Source organism: Trifolium pratense, linkage group LG5 (genome assembly GCF_020283565.1).
Source record: "Trifolium pratense cultivar HEN17-A07 linkage group LG5, ARS_RC_1.1, whole genome shotgun sequence".
Taxonomy (NCBI): domain Eukaryota; kingdom Viridiplantae; phylum Streptophyta; class Magnoliopsida; order Fabales; family Fabaceae; genus Trifolium; species Trifolium pratense.
The window spans coordinates 28829310-28855394 of NC_060063.1; the positions used below are offsets into that span (position 1 = coordinate 28829310).

Here is a 26085-nt window from a genome sequence, read left to right on the forward strand (position 1 = left end):
TTGTTCCTTACATTTAAAAAATATTAATTTGGTCTCTTATGTTTATTTTAGGTTTCACTTGGACACACTGACACATGTACTGTTCAAACGGTGTTAGAGACAAAACTAACGGAAAGGACTAACTTGAAAGCTAAAATAAACGTAAGGGACTAAATTGATATTTTTTTAACGTAAGGGACCAAATTGAAACATAAAATAAACGTAAGAGACCAAGTGTGTAGTTAAGCTTTTATTCAAATACTTAAATTATAGTCATTTAGACGACCAATTGTTAGTTGGTCCAGTGATGATTGATGTTGTATTTGGTAGGAAGACTGCGGTTCGATCTCTGCACCTGCAATCGAGGGGGATAATTAGAACCACTTGATGTCAGAACCGACGCTCGAATCAAATTAGGCGGTCCAATAGACCGGATATTGATGGTAAAAAAAAATTCACTCAAATCAAAATATTTTTTCCATCAAGAAACTTGATGGTTCCTTAGCAAGTGCACTAAATAATTATCAAGTAGTATAAAAAATGATCGATCACTAGAGGATTGTGACTAATCTTAGCAAAAATTTATTAACTACTTAGGTAAAATATAAAAGACATTGGGGCGTTTTCATACAAAGTATACTTGAAAATGAAAATTAGACTTGAGTAAAACGATTGATTCACACAATGGTTGTGACTAATCTTCTTGCCAAAATTTGAACCCCTTTCCATTTGCTCAGCTCCCCTTTTATAGAGTTTCAAAAACAGAGCACATAACCGTCAATTTCGCCCCAGGCGAAACCCAATAAATGACGTGTCAGCTCCTAGTTGGTCAACGCTTGCCATAGGCACAAGTTTTCGCCCCAGACGAAATTGCTAGATCAAATTTCATTTTCCTCCTTGCAGAATTTCGCCCGAGGCAAAAGTTCCTTAGCCCCATGCGAAATTCTCAGATGATTCTTGGCTGTATAACTTCAGTTTTCGCGCCCCAAGTAGATCTTCGTTAGATTGGGGGCGAAAATTCCATACTTCATTCCAAATTCATCCCGTATTTCTTTCTTTGCAAGTAATCTCAACTTCTCATGTAATTTCCCACTTTCTTAAGGCACAACACTCAAATTACCACCTAACCTTGAATTTGGTCACTTTTGTGTGTAATAACCGGGACTTATCATAACTATATATTAGAAGTAATTATGTGTCATGTTAAATGACTACGGTGGTTTTTCTATGTTATATCTTTTGGAATCCCACATGCAAATTATATACAGTTAAAAATTTAAATTTTTATGCGGATTGAATTTCCATCGTTATAACATTAAAATCAATTAGCATTGATAAAGAGTCCGCACATAATTTAAGATTTGAAAATGTTAACATACCCTCTAACTTTTTAACCACTATATGAAACTTGTGTTAAGGGTTCTTTGTGATGTGACATCATCAACTTGAACAACCCCTAACTTCTACTCATTTCTCCACATCTCTCAAAAACAATATAGAACAATAAATTTCACTCCCAATGCGTATATGATTGTTTTCAAACTTTAGATCTTACCTGAGAAGAGAGAATCGTTAGATTATCAAGGGTGGAGAAGCGACAAGGGACTTCACGATACGATTCAGGGACCGTAGTATTTAAATACAAGTTGTATAAACACGTTCATTGAACTTTAAAGACTGTAGTACTTAAATACAAATTGTACAATATAATGAACTGAATGCTAAGACGAGAATGTTCTTTTGATGTGAAGGAATGGTCAGATCTATACTTGGTTGAGAATGATGTGATCTTCAATTATCAAGGGGGAAATGATACTTGCAACAATGTTAGCACTCCAATGCTCAAGTCATTATTTGCTCAAGGTGTAAGAAAATACTAAATTGGGTAAGTCTATGTGTACTTTGAGGGTGAGTGCATGCATGCATATATAGTGAGATTTGAGGAATGACACTAGGATGAGGTCTTTCACATGCAATGAATGAGTCATAAATATCTCCTCTGAGAGTCATTTATCCAATGTTTGCTAACATGTATTAGAGCTATACACCTTCACTTGTAGTCAAGTCTTTTTCCTGCTCGGGGTTCAGCCTGCCCGAAACAATAAATTCTAAATATTCAACGGAATTGCAAAAACAAAAGCAATATTCACCGAGCTCATTAATCGTTACCAAATATCTTGTATTTGTTTCTTTTCTCTCTTGGAATGTGTTTTTCTTTCTTGGTTCGTAGACAAAATGGTACTTACCATGAAAAACTCTTACACACGCAATTTTAGAAGTTGCAAATTCGAATAAATATTCACTTTAACAATATCCACAATTCATATTTTCAAATTGGAAAATATTAATAGTGTACAAATATAACCTATAAATTTTGTAAAAAAAAAAAAAAAGGTATATAACCTATAAAAAGAAATGAGAGAGTAATACTTTATTTTTCCATTATTATACGTGAGGCTAATTGTTTTTTACCTATAATAGGAACAAAAGAAGATTAATTAAAGGCGCACACAAAGTGATTCACAATGTTTCGTGAATCAACAATTTTGCCAACGTGAGACACTAATTGTTTTATGATGATGAACAATAAGGTTTCACGGAGGCAACGTACTAGAGTAGGAAAATATGAAATGGGAAAAACAATTGGTGAAGGAAGTTTTGCAAAGGTGAAGTTGGCAAAAAATGTTGAAAATGGAAATTTTGTTGCCATTAAAATTCTTGATCGTAATCATGTTCTTCGCCACCATATGAAGGAACAGGTATTTTTTTATTTTTTATTTTTTGTGAAATTTTTAATTTTTGTTCTATTTTATTTTGAAATTTTTTTCATCTTGAATTTTGTAGCTGAGTAGAGAAATTTCAACTATGAAGATTATTAATCATCCAAACGTTGTCAAAATATACGAGGTACGGTGTTGTACTCTGCTCTAGAACAGGGGAAAATGTTCTGTTTTTTTTTTCCTCTTTTATAAAGAACTTTTCTGAGTTTTTAAATTTCTTAAAAAATTCATCCGGTAAAAAAAAATTTATTAAAATAGTTTAGGCAAAATTATACTAACCGGTAACAAGTTCGAAGTTACTGTTACCCATTAAAAAGCACCTGTTACTAAAATTTCATTTAGTATCATTTTACGACCCCCATCAGTTACGAAATAATCGTTTATAAAATAGAGTCAATTCTTATCTTAGAAGTCGATTTTGTTGGATTGAGTTAGGCCTAACTCACAATTATACGACATAAATGTCTTTTTATTAACAGAGTGGAAATTGATTTATTTACTTTTTGTGCATGGAAGAAATTCAATTGGAAAATGGTGAAAGGTGAAAATCCTGCATTAATTTTTCTCCCTTTAAGCACAGGTAATGGCAAGCAAAACAAAGATTTACATTGTCTTGGAGTTAGTTAAAGGAGGAGAACTATTTGATAAAATTGTAAGTTCTTCATTTCTTTCATATTATATATTGATGTTTGCATATAAAGATTTTTTAACACACCTTATCATCAATGTAGCACCGATACTTCATATCGAACGTGTGTGTTGTCCAATACGACATTATTAAATTACTTCCATATTTTTAAATTGTTATCGATATCATGTCAGGCGTCTGGGTCGGTGCTTCATAGTTCATTATTTTTTTCTTGGGTCATGCATCAAAATGAATAAACTTCAAGAATTCTAAGGTTTCTTGGTGATATAATTTCTAGGCTAAGAATGGGAAACTTAAAGAGGATGAAGCAAGAAGTTATTTCCATCAACTAATCAATGCAGTTGATTATTGCCATAGTAGAGGCGTGTATCACAGAGATTTGAAGGTTCCTTTAATCCTCTTTTTTCCTCTGTAATTTAATTAATAAGTTGTTAGTTTAGAGCTGCAATTAGGATAAGACTTATGTTGACTTTATTTTGCAGCCAGAGAATCTTCTTTTGGACAATAATGGTGTTCTTAAAATTACAGATTTTGGATTAAGTACATACTCACAGCAGGTATAATTTTATTTGGGATTGTTTAATCTAGTAGACTTATATTCACCTAGTTTTTTTTGTCAGACCTAGTGACCGTTTGGGATTCAAACCCCCAGCTCCTGCATATAACATACGATGTTCCTACCAACTAAGTTAAGCTTACGGGGCCGACTTATGTCAGCTAGTAGTTGAATTTTACATTTGCATAAACTTAAAACTCACCCTTATTTAAATTCTTAAATATTATTTTTTTACAGGAGGATGAACTTCTCCGCACGGCATGCGGAACACCGAATTACGTTGCTCCTGAGGTAGTACTATTTCTTTGTAGATCAAATGAAAAGCTAGTCTTGTTTCTCAGATCAAAGTAAATGTTATTTGGTGCTTCCTTTTATATTAGGTGATTAATGATAGAGGTTATGTTGGTTCTACATCTGATATCTGGTCTTGTGGAGTCATTCTCTTTGTACTTATGGCTGGCTACTTGCCGTTCGATGAGCCGAATCAAATGACACTTTTTCAGAAAGTGAGTGAGTTCATAATATAATTCAGAAGAATAAAGTGTAAAATAGAATTTGTTCATGTCATTATAGTTTTTGGTGTGAAAATCATAACTTATATTTCAGATTAGTAGGGCTGAGTTCACATTTCCGCCTTGGTTTTCCGCGGAGGGAAAGAAACTGCTCAAGGCTATACTTAACCCGGACCCTCTAACGGTGAGTTTTAAATCGAAAGCTTGCTTACTTTTAAAGAATATATGTTGATGTTAGCATATGCTTTTATCGCTTAATATTTTGTTGTTTTTTTGTAGAGGATAAAAATTTCGGAAATCTTGGAAGATGAATGGTTCAAAAAAGGATACAAGCCGGCTACTTTTACGGAGGAAGATGATGTCAACGTAGATGATGTCGCTGCTGCCTTCAATGATTCTAAGGTAGTGCATGCCTATATAGTTAAAACTTACAATATAGTTACAACAAAGGCTTTTGACGTGCCCGTGATTGCTTTAGAATCGCAACGATTGCCTTATCATGAGTTTTCTTAATATTAAGTATTGAAATGTGATCACGGAAACAACTTACAACCTCGGATACCACGAATTATGAACTTTTTTTCTATGTGTAACTTATTTTCTTTGATATGTAGGAAAATCTCGTGAGTGAGACTAAAGAGAAACCCGTATCAATGAATGCTTTTGAGCTTATTTCTAGATCTCAAAGCTTCAATCTTGACAATATGTTTGAGATGGAGCAAAAGGTTTGTGAAAATTAGTATGTACTTTTCAACATTTCAGTAGTAATCGTCTAACAAAATATCGATGTTTATGACTATTCTTTCTAACTAATTATGTTTGTTTCTAAATTTTATTTACACCATAGGGTGTTGTAAAGCGCGAAACACATTTCGCTTCACAGCGCCCTGCAAATGAAATTATGTCTAAAATTGAGGAGACTGCCAAACCTCTAGGATTTAACGTTCATAAGCGAGATTACAAGGTAACAAATTAACAATATAGTGTCTCTTCATTTCTATATTTTCTAAGATCTTTCATTAGTATGATTGTTAATGTTGTACATTAACTTAATCTTATATATCTACATTTATATTGTGCAGATGAAGCTGCAAGGTGATAAAAGTGGAAGGAAGGGTCACCTTTCAGTAGCTACTGAGGTACTGAATCATTCCTATATGATTGTATGTAGTGTAGGAATTTTAGGTATGTTAGGCAACAAATGTTAATGGCAAAGAATGGCATCATAGACTCGTAATTCACTATTTTTGGTCATCGATTGTACTTGGTTTGACTTAGGATCAAGATTCCCCGCAGTCAAGATATCATGAATTCACGCAGTCAGCGCGAAGACTGTTGGATCATGATCGGACGATTCAAAGTTCAAGTTCGATATTTTGGATTTTAAAAAAAAAATCAAACTATGGTCATTTTGTAAATCGTCTGATCTGAATCCAACGGTCACCAATGAATTGACTGCTGAATCAATGTTATCCCAAATGCAGGGAATACCGAAGGTTTTAAAATTGTGATTATGTTGTCAAAGATTTTAAAGAAACAACAGCAGTCACATTAGCTATATTTCCCAACAAATTTCTTCAATATCAAGGAACACAACGCGGCTTAGAAGCCTCTAAAGTTTCAATGGTTTCTTCATTTTATTTGTTTTGACATGAGCTGATTAATACAACTTTGTTTATGGTTACAGGTTTTTGAAGTGGCTCCGTCGTTGCATATGGTCGAGCTACGAAAGACGGGCGGCGACACACTAGAGTTTCACAAGGCATGTGAATTTTTTTATTCTCAATTTAGTTTTTTTAGCAAAAGGAAAATAATTCAATTTATATTTGGAATTACTCTTTCTAGGTACTAATCTTATTTATTGGTTTAAATGCAGTTCTACAAAACATTTTCATCAGGGTTGCAAGACATAGTGTGGCACACTGACAGTGTCAAATAAAGTATATATATCTAGATCTAGGTATCCCTTGGCTCTATCTCCCCCTGCTATGTGTTTTTTATTTTATGCCACTATAGAAGCTATATGTGATCTATTATATTAGTCATTTATGTTCTTTTCTTTTTAAACCAAGACAACATACCTTCAGTCGCGCAATTGCAGAGAGTAATCTCTCAAGATAACTGAGATCCATTTAAGGGGTTGATCTCTCCTAACAAATATTTTTCTATACACACTGATCAAGGATCAAAATCTGAACCAAATAGTTAGACGATCAAAATATCTACTATTTGTGTCACATGTTGGTGTCTTAAAGGTTCATTTGTTCTCTAAATCTTATGACTAATAATTTTTTATTTATTATGATATAGGTTCAAGGTGTGCTAGAGAAATGCACTTGTTTTGATTCATGGAACAAACTTGGCAGAGTTTGGCTCAGAACTTGAGGCATAATTTCATTTGACAATTAATCTGTACAAATGAGACTATTTCATTAGGCTTAGAACTTGTTTGATATGCAGCATAAGAAATAACTTGTATCTTATTGAAATCCTGTGCAAATTAGGGATTCCTTTAAAAATTAGGGCTTTTATGAAGATATTTTGAAATCTTATAAAATTATGTCACAAGTTTTGTCACTGAAATCTGATTTAAATTTTATCATATCATAATTTTTTTTGAATTTCAAACATATGATAGAATAATAATACTATTAAGTTTATTTGGTTTGCATTTCACACAATTGAGATTTTCTCAAAAGGACAATGTGTTTTCTATTTGACGCAGAAACTTGCATTTGTTGCTTTTGAAAATCACGGCAAGAAGACTATTGAAATGCGATTGCCATTGTGATCAGACCGAACCAAACAAAATGAGTTTTTCGAAATTTTCTAAAAATTCAAATGTAAGTTCTACAAAAACTCGACGAACTTTTTGTTACACAATTAACAAAATTTAGACAATATTTCAATTTATTTATTTTTTGTTTGCTACGAGATTACAATCACAATTCCACAACCATCCATGTCAGCAATTTATGGACTAACAAATAAAAAGTAAACAATATATGTACAAAATAATAAATCATGAACTTCTTATTAAAATAATAACTCATTTTTTATTTATTTTACATCTTAATTAATCAAATATGAAATAACATCAAATATTTGATACTAACAGTCTAACATGATGTATTTCTTTATATGTCCCAAAAAAGACACAATTTTTTTTTTGGAGTACAAAAAGACACAATTTATTTTCAAAAGATTTTTGACGAAACGTAGGTCTCATCTATAATTTATTTTCACGTAATTTTCAAATAAACTTGACCAAGAAACAAACACATACTACAATTTAAAAGACATCTAGCGCCACTGAAACATGTTGAATAAGTTAAAACATGATTATGATTGATGATGTATAAATAATCACACATATAGTAAATTATTCCGCATACATATTTATTCTTTTTTTTAATTAAGTTATCATCAATACATAACCTTATAAAATGACCACATATTTTAAATCTTGGCACCCCCATGGAATCACACACATCACACATGAGAACAAACCCTTGCTTCCTTGTAAACTTTTCCTGGTTTACAAAAGTACCCTTTACTTGGATTACAATGACTATCTTGTGAACAAATACACAAACCTTCTAAAGCACACCCATTTTTCAATATTGTCACACCATCTTTTAATCCAAGCATTTGATCCGTCCAAGTACTAGAAAATAGCCCTTGTGAATCATATTTCTCTTTAACCTTCAAAAATTTCCCAACATTTTTATACTTCTTAAAAACACCTTCAAAAGCCAAATTCCTATTCTTACCCCAATGAGGTAACCCTCCATATTTAAAAATCCCTATTTGTTCAATCTCTTCAATAATGTCTTCATAAAGCCTAGGAGTCATTGGATCTTTGCTACGGTAATATGTGAAATCGAAGTCTAATGCTTCGTCTTGGTTCCCTAAGTAAGCACTCGAAGCCGTGACATAACGCATTAGAATTCCGTTGTATTGTTCAATTCCACATAATGCTTTTGGCTCTAATTGAACTAGCTTTTGTATATCTTCAATAAAGTTTTTCACCATAGATAAACTAACTCTAAATGTTGTTTGATGAAAAAACTCTCCTTTTATTCTTGAGTCCCAAGCACATGCTGTTATCTTTAAATCTTGAAGACTATCTAAGCATGATCCAGATGATTGAAGACGATTGTGGAATCCAATTACAGGGTATCCAGTAAAGATTATACCTGAAAGTATACCAAATACAAATTAAGTAAAAAAAATATTTCAACTTATATAAATTGACATTTTTTGTAAAGTTTGTATTATTTGGACCCAAGATTTCTGACACCGTATATCATTGAGTATGAACATCAGTTACAAAGATGAGAAGTGATATATCAACACAAATTTGTAGACAAAAATACGACACATTCTCTCTCTTTCCTCACAGCACACAATTCGAAACATGCAAAAAATATTTAAAAAAGCAAAAAGTATATAAATGTTGTATATTTGTTTGATATTTGTGTTTGAATAACCGTCATAAAGAAAAAAACCCTAGCAAAAAATATTTAAAAAAGCAAAAAGTATATAAGTGTATAAAGAAAAAAACTATTTAAAATTTGAAAACCGTATAAATATGTTTCAAAAACCCTAGTAATAACCGTCATGGCTGTGGAGAATAGTTTGTGTGTTTTGGGCTTTAGTAGCTTTAGGCCCAATTACTTTGTAAGCCTATATAAGGCCTTATTGTTGTGTGAATAAACAAGTTGGATCATTTTACCGACAAGTGGTATCAGAGCTGGGTTAAGGACTGCAATGTGCGCATTTGACCCAGGACCACGTTAGGCGTGAGGGTGGGTGTTGAATGTGTTAGTTGTGATGTTAGAGTTTGTTTGAAGTCCCACATTGCTTAGGTTCTCGGGATGTGAAGTGTATAAATATGTGAGGGGACAACCTCACCCTACGAGCTAGCTTTTGAGGATGAGATCCAACCATATTTAACAATGACTGACAAAATATACTGTGTCTGTGTCCAAATATGTGGAAATTTTTTTTTTAAGTATAAATTAAAGAACTATTGCTATATTATTAGTCATAGAGAGCACCATTGTTTGTAAGTCCATAAGCTGAAGCTATGAGAGTATTTGTTGTTAATTTTGCAAGTCCGCACTTTGCATCAGCATCCCTAGTGGATTCATCAAGATCCTCTGCAATTCCAACAATAACATAAGAAAAAAATGCTTTTTCAAAAAACATAAGAAAAAAATGTTAGTAAAAATAAAATTAATTTTTATTAAAGATTTTTTTATTTGTATCTATACGCTTGTATAAAATTCGGGTTAGTTGGTTTTGCCGCAAATGACAAAATATAGAGAAACATTTTTCACATCGGTTGTGTAACCAACTAGTTGAATTTCTGATTTGATTTTTAAAACATTGATATAACATCGCGATTGAATAAAGCTAAAAAGCTGACCTGTGGTTCTTATGACAGCAAGTGCAAGTGAAGAAGTGGGACGAAAAGGGATAAATTCATAGAGACCATTGCCAGATGTACTTATGGGAACACGATCATCAACACGATATATAGCCTTTCTTTGACTTGGGTACCACGTTATATCCGCAAATTCATGTTCATGACCAAAATTAAGCACTTGTTCTCCCAAATCAGAATCACTTTTCGCTAAATAAGTGATTGATCGCTTGAAAACTGGTTCTAGTTTTAGGGTTACCTACAAATTTAGATGTATATTAAAAAATAATAACTATAGATCAAAAATAAAATAAAATAATAACTGTACAATAATTTATCTTCTCATAAATATAAATTAATATTAAAATTTTAAACTTTGTTCTGGTTTATAAGTATATTTGATAGAATTAGATCATTTGTGATTGACGCTGAACTTGGTAGGGAATATCACGGTTCGATCCCCCGCAACTGCGATCGGGAGGGGGCTGGGACCACTTGATGCCATAACTGACCCCCGAACCAGATTAAACTGGTGGTGAAAACCAAAAAAAAAAATTAGATCATCTGTTGTCCAAGTAGGACTGCAGCGTAGTGGTTCTGTGAGTGAGGATGACGGGGAGAGAGATATAATTAAGGTGTATTAGTCGGTCATAGAGCCGCATACCAAGTTTTCAATAAAAAATTAAGGTGTATTATGGAGGAAGAAGTTAGAAATTAGTTTAAAGAGGACCGAATTTAAAAATATAATTTAATAAAAAAATTATATCAAATGCACAACATAAACAAAAAAAAAAAATAAATAAGTATAAGATATATTCAAAATTAATATTCTCAAACAAATATGAAAAGAATTAACATTTACTTTTGAAATTGTGTTTGTCGTCATAAAATGGGGAAAAAAAAATATAAGTGAAAAGACTACTTAAATTCAAAGATTAAATGACCAAAAACACTATGTCCTATAAGTGTTGGGCTTCATTGTACATATTAAAAAGTTTAAAAGATCAAATTAAAACGAATAAATAATTTTAAAGAATCAAATTATATAACTTTTGTAACATAAAAGATTAAAATGAAACAAAAAAATATTAAAATAAAAGCTCAAAGTAAAATTTAAAATTAACTAATTAAAGTAAAAAAAAAGTATAATATAGACTAAAATTTAAGTATATTAATATTATTATTTTTTATTAATATTAATATTATTGGACAGTAGTGCTGCTCACATTTGCATTATTTCAAATGCATCCATTTGCAATAGTGATATGTTTGTTATTGTTTATTTTCTTTTTGGCTGCACCCTCGGAATTAGCTGATAAAAGAGGATAATCTAGATATTTATCAATTATACGTGAGGCTAATATACTTCGAAAGAAAATTTATTTGTTTTTTACCTATTATTGGAACATAATTAAAACGAAGAAGAGGCACAAGTGGGACACCAATTGACTTCTAAGTCGTTGCTACTAACGTTTTTTTTTTTTTTACAGTTCGTTGCTACTAACGTTATTTATAAAGATTAATGTTTTTTTTAAGTACCAAACTTATATACAGTTTCATATACACAGTTTTTACTGTGCTAGATACATGGGAAAGTTATTTTTATTTAAAAACAATTTTCTTTTTTTTTTTAATTAAAAAATATAAATAACTACCTTTTTGAGAGAAAAACAGGAAAAACTGCATCTAAAGAAATGCATATAAGTTTTGTCCTTTTTTTAACACCGTCATTTGATTTTATTTTTCGACAAAAATAAAAAAACACCATCATTTTATTGAAAATTTAAAATATACTACTTCCGTCCCATTTTATAAGACTTCATTTTACTAAATCCATTATTCTTATGTCTTGTTTTGACCGTATTTTTCTAAAAGTATATAAATGTAAATATTATCATATAAGATCTTGTTTGATTTGTTTCAACGAGTATTTTTAAAATATCAAATTTTTATAATTTTTACTAATCGCTAATTAAAGATATTTGTAATCAAAGTTATGCATTGATGTACGTGCAGTGATCAACCGATTCTTATATTTTGGGACGGAGGGAGTAATGTTTTAGATTTTGATAGGCTGAGCGCTTTTGCTTCGAGTTCGGGAGTTAGTATCTAATGACAACTTTCTGGGTCGGGTTGTCATCTTCTTCAGGGGGGCTTGGAAGTGTTTGATTTGGTGTTTATTTTCGGTGTTCCGTCTATATACGGTACCTATGTTATGTAGCTACTTTTTTACCGATCTTTGTTCGTCATGTGCAAAGACCCGATTATTAATATATTTTGCTGTTAAAAAAAAACATAGTGACAAACTATGATTATGCTAAATTTAATGTCCAACTAATTAAATATATACTTTATTGTATTAAATAATGAATTTTTTGTAAAAAAATAATTTTTTTGTTAGTTGAAATAAAATTTGTGGATAAAAATTAAAATGCTTAATATGGATGAAAGACAAACGGATAATAAGTTGCATCATTAATCATTTCTGGATGGCAAAAACAATCCCTTTAAAAACTAACATAATAAAATTTAATTTTAAAAAAGTTCTCACATATACATGTCTTTTAAGTTTTTCAACACACTTAAATGAGTAACATGATTAAAGATTTAGATGCAGATGTGATTTCTAAGTCTTTTGTGATTAGGGATGATAGAAAAACCCAAATTCGAGACACCCACCCGAATCCAAATTCAAGTTAACGGGCGAAATCCGAGTTGACTGAGTTTGGGTTTGGATTCGGGTGGCACCCGATAATATGGGTTGGGTTTGGTATCAGTCAAACCCACACCCGAAACTCATACACGCACCCGAAATATTTTATAATTACCTAATTACCTCTCATAATCTCCATTAATTTCCTTGGAATACCTTAATTTTAGTTGTAATTTAATTTCTTGAAAGTCTATCTTGTAATTTCTTGAAAGTCTATGTTTGAATTTCCTTGGAAGACTTTAATTTTAGTTGTAATTTAATTCAAAGTCTATTTTGGAATTTAATTTCTTAAATTTGCAAATTATTTTCAAATACGCTGTGGGTTTAAGTGGAAAAAATCCGAACCCAATGTGTGTGGGTGTGGGTGTTGTTTTGCCACCGAACAGTCTTTAGGTTTGAGTTTGGGTTTGAGTGATGATTTCGAATGTGAGTTTGGTAAGTGTCAAACTCGCACCCATGAGCGCCGTTGCCATCCTAGAGTTTAAAATATTTATTATGGTTAAATATATAGTTTGAAATAATAATATTTTTATATTATGTAAAAGTAATAATGTTAAATATTGTTAAATTAATTAATATTTACAATATTTTTTACCATTTAATAAACTATATAAGGGGATAAAAATAACTATTTATAAAAGGAAATAATATAATAAATAGTATATATCTCAAAAAAAAAATATGGAGGCAATGGCACATATGCGCCTACCTCTCACTTTGAGTATCTAAAAATAAGAGACTCAATTGTGTAAATTGTTAGTTTTATATCAATTATATAAAGGGTAATGCTAAAAAAATATGTTAAGGTATCTAAATAAATCAATAAAAAAAATACTTTGCATTAAAAAGTACTAAAAAATTAATTTCAAAAAAATTCTCATATACACATGTCTCTAAGTTTTTCAACACACTTAAATGAGTAACATTATTAAATATTTAGATGTAAGATGTGGTTCTAATAGTCTTTTGTGGTCATGTATCATGTGTAGGCTACCCCAACATTATAAATATTTTTTAACCAACCGTTAACCGTGCATTCCCATGAAGTTTTTGGGTGTTGAATGTTGATTTTTTTTTTTTTTTTAAAATGTTGAATGTTGATTGATAATGGTTATCGGTCTATTTCATCAAAAAGTAGTAATTTATTTTAACTATTCTTTAGATAGAAACCATAGAGTAGGAAAAGTGAACACATTTTTGCACTTTCCTCTTTTGACACTTTCTAGTTCCTACATCTTCTAAACTTGAACATTATAGTGAAAATCCACCCTTCTCTCTTTGTAACGTTTAGAAGTACTTGTTCATGCGTAACAAATCAGTAATTAAGTAAGATAATTTGGTCTCTAAAGTTAACTTAATTTTAAAGTGATCTCTACCAACTTAACTAAATGGTAAGTTTAAATCCAATCATAGGAATACAAAATTATTAAAGCTTTTGTAGTTGTGCATTGAAGATATACAATTCACACCAAAAAAAAAAAGAAGAAATTAACTTAATAAAAATGGTTAACTTAATTTTAAAGTGATCTTTTATAATTGAAAAATTTAGTATTATGTTTGTGATTATCACCCAATTTAAAGTTTTGAATTCATGCACCTAAAATAAACTTATGTAATGGATAATTTTCAATTTAAATGCGAGAGGGCTGAAATCACTTGATTCAGAACTGATCGTCGAATCAGCTTAGGCGGTCCAGTAAACCGATATTGGTGGTAAAAACCAAAAGAAAAATTGAATGATTTTCAATTCCACAAATCAATTCGAAATATCATTAAAGGTCGAATTTTCAAGAGTTCCACTTGAATTGGACATAACCTAAAATGTGCTTATAAGTGATGAATAATTTTCATCTTACAAATAAATTTTAAAAATGTTATTCTAACTCAAATTCTAAACACACTATAAGAGTTTATAAAAAATTAATTAGATTATCCGCTATCACATCTAAGACTATTCACATCAGACATCAAATAGTCTTTAGACGTAAGAGATGTATTTGAAGTATTCACTTAAATGAATAAGTTCTCACTTTACATATTTTCTCTAAACTCCTTTGAGTTTATCAATTATTAGGTCACACTCTAAATATCAAGTCTTATATCGAAGAGGTGCATCAAAAATTTCAATCAATTAATTTTCATTTTTTTTAGGATTGAATTAAGTTGGACCAAAATTCCAAGACAACTCATTTGTTCCCTACAATTTCAAGAACTGAATTGATGAATTATTCAATTCAGAACACATCAATCATGAGAGGGAAAAAAAAAAGATTGTTGATTTTGAATCAAGGACATTTTTGGTTGATAACCAAGCATGTGCATGTGAGGATCATTCAGATTCAATTCACACATATAAAAATATATACAAAACAACATATATAGACAAAACATCAATAGGATATTTCAACAAAATACCAAAACTTAAAAAAATTATAAATAATAATAAGAATAATAATAAATAAAATTAAATAAATAAAAAATCATAAACCATACCTGTGAAATAACACCAAGAACACCAAGTGAAACTTTAGCAGCATTAAAATCTTCATTATTTTGTTCATTAAGAATCTCAACTTTAGCATAACCATCTTCAGAATTTGAAGGCCTAACAATCCTAATCTCAACCACATAATCATGAACAGCACTTCCCTTATTCCACAATGTGCTTCCATGTGCACCAGTTCCCATTAATCCACCAATTGTTAAACCATACCAATAGGGTGTATATGGTAAAACCAAACCATTTTTTGAAGCTTCATTGATTAATTCCTTTAATGTAACACCACTTTCAATAGTTATTGTTTTTTCATCCACATCAATTTTCACTACCTTGTTAAGATATTTTGTGCTTATTAATAACCCTTTTGAATCATCAAGACATACCAATTTTGGTATGCTATGTGAGTAACGTGTAGTAACTTTGATTTTGGTTTTTATTTTACTTGCAAATGCAACCATTGAAATTAATTCTTGTTCAGAAGTTGGATAGAGAGCTTGAGAAGCTTGACATATTGTTCTATCAGGGAACATTCCATAGGAATTTGTGATTGTGCAAGTTGTGTTTTGTGATGATGAACATTTGATTGGATCTTCTGGGGGTGTAGATAGCACAATAACAGAGGAAAAAATAAGGACAATAATTGAAATGAATGATTTTTTTGACATACCTTTCAAGCATAAGAACAACATGGTTGCAAATTTTGAAACTTCAATTTTCTTGTGACTTTTTATCCAAACATGAATTTTGTGTATAAGGTAACTGTTTTGGTTTTATAAGGAGTGGAGAACAAGGAAACTTGGGACAAAGCTTTAATTGATGTTTCTTGTGTATAAGGTAACTATTTTGGGAGCTTCTAGGAAGAAGTCACAAAACTCACTTCTTAAAAGAAGTCAGGTCAACTGTCCAATAGAAAGGTAGCTGATTCCACATCAGCTTTAGTGTGTTATGAAGATTTATGGTGAGTCTTTTAATGAAAGTTTTACTTATTGCATATTAGTCCTTCTTTTAATTAAAATTATTGTAATAATTAAAACTTATTTTATTTAGATTTAAATCATAAAACTAATATCTAACTCTTAATTTGTTTTTTTAAAGTCCAAATTCCTTTATTATCTCTCATCTCCATTCTTCATGTGTTCATCATTCACCACCCAAATCCTCCATTTTCATTGAACAACAACCTTAACTTAAAGATTAAATTTTCTGGAAATTACTACCTCTGTGCATTTTTCCCCAAACGCGGATTGAACCTTTGGACAACAATGAAACGGTCTCCGAAGAGACAAATGAACACTGAAACTTCCGTTAATGGACATTTCAACCTTAAAACAATTTTCTAACAAAATTAACTATTAACAGAGTAATGAATGAATATATAAAACAAAAAACGAAATTAAAATAAATATAAATTCCTTTCGTTTCAACAACAAGTATGAAAATTAAGATGAAATTCAGAGTTAGCGTTTGCAGATCTGTAGCCCATGTCTAGATTTGTCATCCAAAATCGATTCTAGAAGTTCAAAATCTATTTGAAGTTATAATTTGGAGCTTCTTGTTGCTCGGAAGTCCACCGGGTGGGTGAATCAAGGCTGGTACCACGGGTCTGAAACCGGGTCGGAATGACCCGGCTGAAGGTTGAAGACGATGATTTAATATGTTTACCAAATGTTTATAAATATTACACGACGCAAATGCAATCACAACATCCGCATATGTCGTAGCGGTTGATGCTCTATTTGCCTACCAACACCTCGTGAGTTCGATTCTTGTTGGCATCATTTTTGTGAATTATATTTTTTTAAACAGCATTGATAAATAAAAGTATACCGAAAAAAAAAAAGCAACTGTGGCATAAGCAAGATTCGAACTAGAAACCTATGATTTTAGATCAACAACACTTACCAACTTGGCAGTATATATTTGTTGTATATATTTAACACTCCAAACATACATATTTGTTTAGTTGTGTTGTACGATTTTTTTATTATTTTATATAAGTACAATTTTTACATTATGGATTAGAAATTTAGAATTAATCGATTATGACGTAGTTGTAGTATCTTTAATTAAATAAAATTATAGTACTTCTAAGCTACAAATTTGATCTAGTGGTGATGAATTTAGGTAGTATGCATGAGATCATTTGTTCGATCCTCATTGTCAACATTGTAAACAAAAAAAATAATTATAGCACTTCTCTCTCTAAATATAAGACTCCTTTAAAAAAATTGCAAACTTTATGAAAGTGGATTGTAGTATTAAATTTGTTGACGGTTAATATTCTTTTTACAATTTTATCCTTTAGAAGTGATAATGAGTTAATATATATTTTAGAGTTTTTATTACATAATTGTAAAAAAAAAACGCACTACTCCGTATATATTAGGGGGTTTGTTTGGGGAAAAAATAATTAATACTTTTAGAAATTTAAAAAATTTCTTATTAAAAAGGACGATGAAAAATCTTAATAAGATCATATATTTAGGGACACATGTAATATGTTAAATGTTTTAAATCGTGTTTGTGATATTATTTGTAATTTATTATATTGAAAATAGTGATTTTACTCTGGTTCAACTGAAGCACTGTTAACCCTAGACTTTGACTAAATATTTTACTCTCGTTCAATTGAAGCACTAGTCTTTGACTAAGGTTTAAACTTCGAACGAAGTTAATGAATTAAAAATTCTATAAAGTAAAATTTAAAAATAAAGCAAGATCTTAGTCTAGTTCAATTGAAGCACTATTAACCCTATACTTTGATGGGATATTATACTCCGGTTCAAATTGAAACACTATTAACCCTAGTATTTGACCGAGGGTTATAATTCGGCTGAAGTTAATGACTTAAAAATTATATAAATAAAGTACAATTTTACTAAATAAAATATAAAACGACTTAAGATTATACTATGGCTCAACTGAAGCACTATTAACCTCAGTCATTGTATGAGAATTACACTCCGATTCAATTGAAGCACTATTAACTACTGTTTTTTATTGAGGGTTATATTCCGATTGAAGTCAATGACTTAAAAACTAAATAAATAAAGTAAAATTTAATAATTTAAATTATATTTTGACTTAGACTTATAATCTAATTCTTCACGGTATTAAGTTGATTAACAAATATTAAAACTATTTTTGTTAATGAAAATCGTTTCATCCAAGAATCGGACACGAATTCTTCCAAAATAATTATTTTAAGCGGGGCTCATTAACTAATTAATTGAGGGCAAGTTCTACCATGAACAAGTACGTGACATGGTGCATAAATCGCCGATTTTATTATAATGAATACGAATTTTACAAAATTCACCGTTGGATTGAAAGTTTATATCAATAACATATCAAATAATTTTAAATTTTTTTAAATTTTTTCATGGATGATCTATATAATATAAACTTTCAATCCAACAGTAGATTTTGTAAATTTCGTTATAATGAAACCGACGACTTGTGCATCATGCACCATATCATGCACTTGTGCATCATGCACCATATCATGCACTTGTGCATGTTAGCCAAAGCCATTAATTGAGCTCAATGTTTTAGTTTTGTGCATCTTTTTGATAATTCAAAGTTATATTTTATTGATTATACCAATTGTCAATTACGCTTATCTTTTTTAATAAAACTAATTAATATTATATATTTGAAAAACACTAAAAAAAATTAAAATCTAGTTACATAACATTTTTTTTATTGCATTGGAATTATACAAAGGAATGTGAAGAGTAGTATATATATTTTTAAAATATTATGCAAAAGTGGAAATTGAAGGGTTGGAGGGATTAGAAAGTGCTAGGCGGGATAAATGAAATTTAAGTGGGTTAGGCGGGATAAATGAAATTTGAGTGGTAGGTGAATAGATTAGGCTGAATGGATTAGGCGGGTTAAAAGAAACTTAGGCACCTAAGTGTGTGCAAATTGTATTTTGTCTTAACTAGAACATCGACCCGTGCGGTGCACATGTCTGATTAGCTGTAAGATATATAATGATTAAATAAGATATGATAATTTCAATAATGTAAGAAAAAAGTTGAGTAACATTAAACGATAGTTCAACAATAATTTTGAACAAATATTCATACAAAGAAAATTATGTTATATTACGGAAGACTTCCTTATAGACCACATTCGAAGTCTTAGTCGTATCTTCACCGTCGTCATCGATGATCAATATTTTTAATCATTTTCTAGAAGTAACTCTTGAAATTGCAACATACAACTGACCATGTGAAAACACTGGCGACGAAAGATATATCCAACATGCTTTAAAGATTGTCTCTGACTCTTATTAATAGTCATCGCAAAAGAAATCATTATAGGAAATTGTCTCCGTTGAAATTTAAAAGAAATTATCACGTTAGATGGTGTCAAAGAAAATCTAGGTATGAAAACCTGATCACCAATATTTTAAGAGCACGTTTTCCCAATCTCGTAATAATAAGTCTTGTTCCATTGCATAATCATAATTTTTTACTCAAATTCCTCAATAGCATAACTGGAACTCCAACTTTAAGTCTCAACTTGTGATTTGGAAGTTCCAACGTAGAAATCGTGTTCAAAAATTCGGGAGTATGAACATCATCCACTGTTTAGCCGACTACATTTTATGTGAGTGGAGTATCATAACTCAAATATGTTTTTTCTTCGCCAGGAATTAAATCCAACAAATAATCATTTATTGTGTCGACTATTGAATTTTTAGGAGCTAGTATAGCTATATTTTGGAAATACGTTATATCGTTCATGTTTTGTAAAAGTTGGGGATAGATGCTTTCAACGATAGAAGCAAGAGGATCACCAGAATTTGGAATCAATAAATCTGATGGAATGTCAAGTTTTAAATCATCGTTGTTGTCATCTCCAATTTCTCCATCGCCAACACCCAAAACTCATTCAGAAAACAATCTTCTTTGTTCAACGTATGCACTCGAAGCACCACCGAGAAACCTCGTGTTTTTACTCAATGTTAAAACTTCACAAAATTTCCAAAGAACCGAAGAATTAATAGTAGCATGAACAACTTCTGGCCTTGTATCTTTGGGTATTACTGGTAGAATTTGTCTAAAATCTCTGCCAAAAACAACAACTTTTCCACCGAAGGGAATGTGTTTATTTTTTTCATCAACAGACTTGAGAATATCTTTTAAAGTTCGATCAACAGCTTCGAAACAGTGTTTGTGCATCATTGATGCTTCATCCTATATAATGAGCTTTGCTTTTTGTATTAATAGCGCCAAATGGCTTTTAGGAACTATGCTACATGTTGAAAACTCGTCAAAATTTAGAGGAATACAAAACCTTGAATGTGCTGTTCTACCACCAGGTATAAGCAATGCAGCGATCCCACTTGAGGCAACTGTTAAAACTATATCACCTTTTGAGCGTAATGCGACTGACATGACCCTCCAGATAAATTTCTTCTATGTACCGCCATAACAACAAAGAAAAAACACACCAGATTTGTTTTCGTTAACTCTTGTCATGATTGTGTCATATACTTTACGTTGCTCTGAAGTCATAGTTGACATCAATCTAACATGTTCCTCAGCTAATGATTGTCTGTTATAATTCAATTCGTCGTGTATTAAACTATTTTGTATACCAGGAACTAATGATGTGTCTGCTCCAGGCATTGGAGGATAATCTTTTAAACTCTTCCCACAACTACGTAACATCATCTCAATATCTGCTAGTGCATATTGTATCAATTGATCATTGGTTAATATTAAATCTGCAATGTTAAAATCAAAATAATGAATGTGATTAGTGACATGACTATGGTTGTGTTTGGTTGTATTGCAAAAAAAAATTGATTTAGCAGAATTGAGTTTGATAGATTTGGTTTTGGTTAAAAGTGAGTTAAACAAAATTGATTTATGTTTCGATACATTAACGTAAAAATAAAGCGTATTTATAAAAAATATCAATTCTTTTTCCATTATTTTTTTTTTGACAAAATTCTTTTTCCAATTTTAAAAAACTACAATTTAATAAACTGCATAATAAATAATTTAAAAAGTGATATAAGCAAGATTACATGAGTAATTGAAATGTGAAAGATGTTTTTTTTTTAATAGATTTCAATATTGTTGAAGGTGTTATAGTATGATAATATATATATATATATATATATAACTTTCCAAATTACACGTGATAATAACTTTCCAAATCTCACATGATAATTATTCTCTAAATTTATGATCCGGTAGAAAAAAATCATTGATCAGGAAAGACATAAAAATATTTCGTGATGAATAATATAGTCAACAATAATTTTGATATGATATACTTTTAAAATTGATGGTGCTTATCAATTATTGCACATAATTTTAATCACAATTGGTATACTTGCCATAGTGGTTGGAAATATTGCCTTGCATTGAAGGGTTGTGGGTTCGAATCATAGTCAAGACAAAATTGTATTATTTTTTAATAAAAATTGCATGATAAAATGGAAGGAAAACGGAAAAAACAAATTAGGGTTTAGAGTTTGCTTGTGTATACAAGCTTATAATATAAAAGATATATAACTAGTTCTTTTACCCGCACGGGAAATACGATGCATACAAACTACATCTTATAGCAAAAATAAAAATGTTAAAAAAATGGTAAATATCTTTTTTTATAGGTAACATAAGTTATAAATGATCTTAAATAATATAATATTTTTGATGACCGGGATAAATAATTTTTAAAAATACTCCTGAGCTCTATCCCCGGCTTAGGGATTTAGCAATATTAATTAAGATTCTTAGGGAGGGTTTCCCCCCATTTGGATTATGCAATGATTAAGGAATTTGTTTTTAAGTTGCGCGTAGTGGATACCTGATTTACGACAAAAAATTTAAAATGAATAGTTTCTAAAAATAGTCATTCATAAAAGTAAAAATAACATTAAATATTTTATTGGTAATGTAAAATGACTTATAATTTGGTAAATTTTTTTTCCTCAAAATGACATATAATTTATACGCAGGGTATATTAGAGTCATTTTTGTTTTGGTGTACTTTTCCAAGGATGTGTTGGTTGTGGGTCTAAGGTTTAAGAACGTGTATGTTGTGGATCTGAACTCTAAGAAATGAGTATAAAGAGTTTATTATATAATATACGGTTAAATAAGTAATTTTTTTTTGATAATCGGTTAAATAAATAAATGATTTCTATAATTTTTAGAATTTTATTTTTAGTTTTTAAATCTTTTTTCACACTTTTTACTTTTAGTCTTGAAAAATTTTCTATCACAATTTTTGGTTCATACTTTTAATCAAAATATTGTATACATTATAATTTTGGTCCACTTATTTTTACTTCTTCACAAAATTCAGGTTGTATATTACATCATTTAAAATGTGTTAATCGCCATTTTTAAATACAAAAATTTAAAAGAAGGACAAAAAATGGAGTGGTTTTACATTTACTTAAAAACACCATTTTTTTTTTTAGTTTTTAATAAGTAAAAATAAGGGAACCAAAATTATAATTAATTCTAATTTTTATTTAAAATTGTAATTTTATTGAGATTAAAAAAAAAGACAAATTAATATAGTAGGGAAGGAAAAAAAAGTGGTCGAAGTTTTAAATTTATTGATACTGATGAAGAATGACGATCAGGCTATATGAGAAGGCAAACGTTTCTACAATCTTCTAAAAAAAAAAGTGTTGTTAACATGCGTATATAGGGCACATATTAAGGAGTAATAAATGATAATTGATCTCCTTTATTTTATTTTATTTGACACAACCACTTATTTTACTTTGAAAGAAACAAACTCATAAAGTGTGTCTCATAAAAAAGTTAAAGAAAAAATTGCCCTCAACTACTATGTGTATGTTTGGTTTCAATTCTGGAGCAGCCAGAATTGATTCTGGACATGTAGAATGAATTCTGACTTGTTTGGTTCCTCAAAACTAGAATTGATTCTGCCTCCAGAATGGATTCTACTTGAAGCTAGAAATTGTAGCTTCTCATTCTAGAATTGATTTTTACACTCAAATTATTTGTTCAACTCACTTTTGTATGAATATATCCAAACATAAATCAATTCTATCAAACTCAATTCTATCAAAATCAATTCTGTCAAACTCAATTCTATCAAAATCAATTCTGTCCACCACAGAACCAAACACATACTATGACAAAACTAACACACGCCTCCTTCTTCTTTTATCACTCGTTCCATCTCTACCTCTTCCCTCTGATACATCTTTTCATCTTCTTCACTTATGCTGTCTTAATAAAACCTTTAAAAAAAAATCAAGAAAAATTGAAGATGCAACAAACCGGCAGCTCCACCAACACCATCAATAACCGGAAAAAACACGCAAAACAAAAACCACAGAACAGAAACAACAAGTGCTCGTCACCGAAAAAGCAACCGATGAACAAAACGACAAGCACACTTTTTTATATTTTTTTAATTGAAGTTAATTTTTCCTTTAAAATAGGTGGGACCAATCATCATTTATTAGTCCTTATCATGTGCATTATGTGCACAAGTTAACATTGCAAAAAAAAAATACAATCTTCTAGGCCTATATTGAATGAGTCATTCATTGGCATTCAATATAGAATTGAAAAAAAAACGTGGCTTGCAATTGATTGAGGAATTAATTAGATGGATGGATTTATTAATACATTGAAGTATCAACTTAGCCGCTAAGTGTTTTTTTGCCTTAATATATTAAGGATAAATAATAAATATAATTATAATATAAAAAGAATAAAGAATTATTTTATTTTTATTATTATCTACTTTTTTTCATTTTAATCCAATTTTTAATTCATTCACTTTAATGAAATGGATTACCACTAATTTTCCTTAAAATGTCACTCACAAATTTTCAAATTATTATCATATCAATTTAATCACTTTACAAATATTTTCTTTATTAGTTGTAGATAATTTTATGTAATAGCTTTGTTAATTTTTATTTTTTTTGACATCACAATAGCTTTGTTAATTTAATCATATCGGTACATAAAAAAAAAATTGTTTTTTAGATATAAGTACACAAAATGCTCAAATACTGTTGATTTAAAAGTAAAAAACTAAATTAATCTCTATCGAAAAGAAAAAAAAACCAAATTAATGTTGATATTTTTCTTTAAAAAAAAAAATATGTTTTATAGAATTTGAGTATAATAGTCCTCGGTCAAAGACTAATGTTAAGATTGTTTCAGTTGAACCGGAGTATGATGTCCAATCGAAGTATAACTATCAGTCAAAGACTAGCGTTAATAGTGCTTCATTTGAACCAGGGTGTAATCTTCAGTCAAAGACTGAGGTAAATAATGCTTCAGTTGAACCGGAGTATAGTCCTCAATCAAAGATTAAAGTAATAGTACTTCAGTTGAATTGGAGTATAGTCTTAAGTCAAATTGTATTTTATTTTTAAATTTTTTTTTATTTATATAATTTTTAAGTCATTAATTTCAACAGGAGTATAACTCTCAATCAAAGACTAGGGTTAATGGTGCTTAAGTGGAACCGGCTTATAATTATCAGCAAAAGACTATGGTTAATAATGCTTCAGTTGAACCGAAATATAATCTTCATTTAAATTATAGTTTATTTCTAAATTTCAAATTTTTTAAAATATAAATTTTAAGTAATTAACTTTAATCAAAGTGTAACCCCCATTCAAAGACCAGCGTTAATAGTACTTCAGTTAAATCGAAGAATAATCTTCAGTCAAATAATAGGGTTAATAGTGCTTTAGTTGAATTGGAGTATAATGACCAATCAAAGATTATGGGTAATAGTGTTTCCGTTAAACCGAAGTATACCCCTCTGTTCAATACTTCGGTTAATAGTACTTCAGTTGAACTGGAGTATAGTTATTACTTATTAGTTAAAGACTAGGGTTAATAGTGTTTCATTTGAACCGAATTATAATATCAAGTCAAATTATACTTTGTTTTTAAAATTTTCTTTATTTCTATGATTTTTAGTCATTAGCTTCAACCGAAGTATAACTCTCAGTCAAAAATTAGAGTTAATAATTTTTCGGTTGAACCGTAGTATAATCCCCATTCAAAGACTAAGGTTAATAGTGTTTCAATTGAACCAGAGTATAATATTGAGTCAAATTATATCTTATTTTTAAATTTTACTTTATTCATATAATTTTTAAGTTATTAACTTTAACCGAAATATAATTATTAGTGAAAGAGCAAAGTTAATAGTGCTTCATAAAATTTTACTTAATTAAAGATGTTCCGACTACCTCCTTATTAATTAAATTTATATAAATAATATTGACATTTAATTCAGAATAATTAAATTGCATAAACAACAAGCAATTAATTTTAATGCATATATCACATGATTAAAATTGACAAATATTATATATTAATTCTAACAACACAGAGAAATAGAAATATATATATATATATATATATATATATATATATATATATGTATATATATATATATATGTATGTATAGTGGATAATTTATATGAGATTACTCAAAGCCAAGTGGTTATGTCATTAACGTGAGTTCATGCTGGCTTGAAACTTGCTTATGCCAAAATCTTGAGTTGTTTTTTTTTCATGGTTGTTTTAAAAACAAATTAATTCAAAAAATGTCTGAATTGGGAATCGATCCCACAATCTTGGGAGGAACGGTAAAGGCCAATAACCATTGCGCCACACAAATAAGTCATGTTGTCTCCTGCGTTACTTGATATTTATAAAAGCAGCGTTTATAAAAATATATTAAATTACCCTTCATCTTCAACCTTTAGCCGGGTCACTTTAACCTAGATTCAGACCCGAGAAACTAGCATAAAACCCAATGGTTTCAAGCCATTTAAACGTCAAAAATAACAATTAATTACCAGAAACATCACAGATCTATTATTGGACAATGATTTCATACCAAAATCTATTATCGGACATCACAGATCTATTACCAATTAAATGATTTCATACCGAAACATCACAGATC

General features: G+C 29.9%; 2 protein-coding genes across 2 annotated transcripts; one reads left to right on the forward strand and one right to left on the reverse strand.

The window, feature by feature from the left end:
- The first annotated feature begins 2114 nt into the window (after window positions 1-2114).
- Window positions 2115-7059, forward strand: LOC123883487 (CBL-interacting serine/threonine-protein kinase 9-like). The gene is made up of 15 exons (XM_045932306.1): window positions 2115-2738; window positions 2824-2886; window positions 3340-3411; window positions 3686-3793; window positions 3891-3965; window positions 4202-4255; window positions 4345-4470; window positions 4571-4660; window positions 4756-4878; window positions 5091-5201; window positions 5324-5440; window positions 5559-5615; window positions 6164-6238; window positions 6353-6436; window positions 6787-7059. The coding sequence occupies exons 1-14, from the start codon at window positions 2553-2555 to the stop codon at window positions 6413-6415; spliced, it is 1320 nt and encodes a 439-aa protein (XP_045788262.1). The 5' UTR covers window positions 2115-2552; the 3' UTR covers window positions 6416-6436; window positions 6787-7059.
- Window positions 7060-7796: 737 nt separating this feature from the next.
- On the reverse strand, window positions 7797-16031 carry LOC123883488 (probable L-gulonolactone oxidase 6). The gene is made up of 4 exons (XM_045932308.1): window positions 15114-16031; window positions 9911-10166; window positions 9540-9641; window positions 7797-8675 (listed from the first exon to the last, which is right to left on the reverse strand). The coding sequence occupies exons 1-4, from the start codon at window positions 15807-15809 to the stop codon at window positions 7969-7971; spliced, it is 1761 nt and encodes a 586-aa protein (XP_045788264.1). The 5' UTR covers window positions 15810-16031; the 3' UTR covers window positions 7797-7968.
- Between the last annotated feature and the right edge of the window lie 10054 nt (window positions 16032-26085).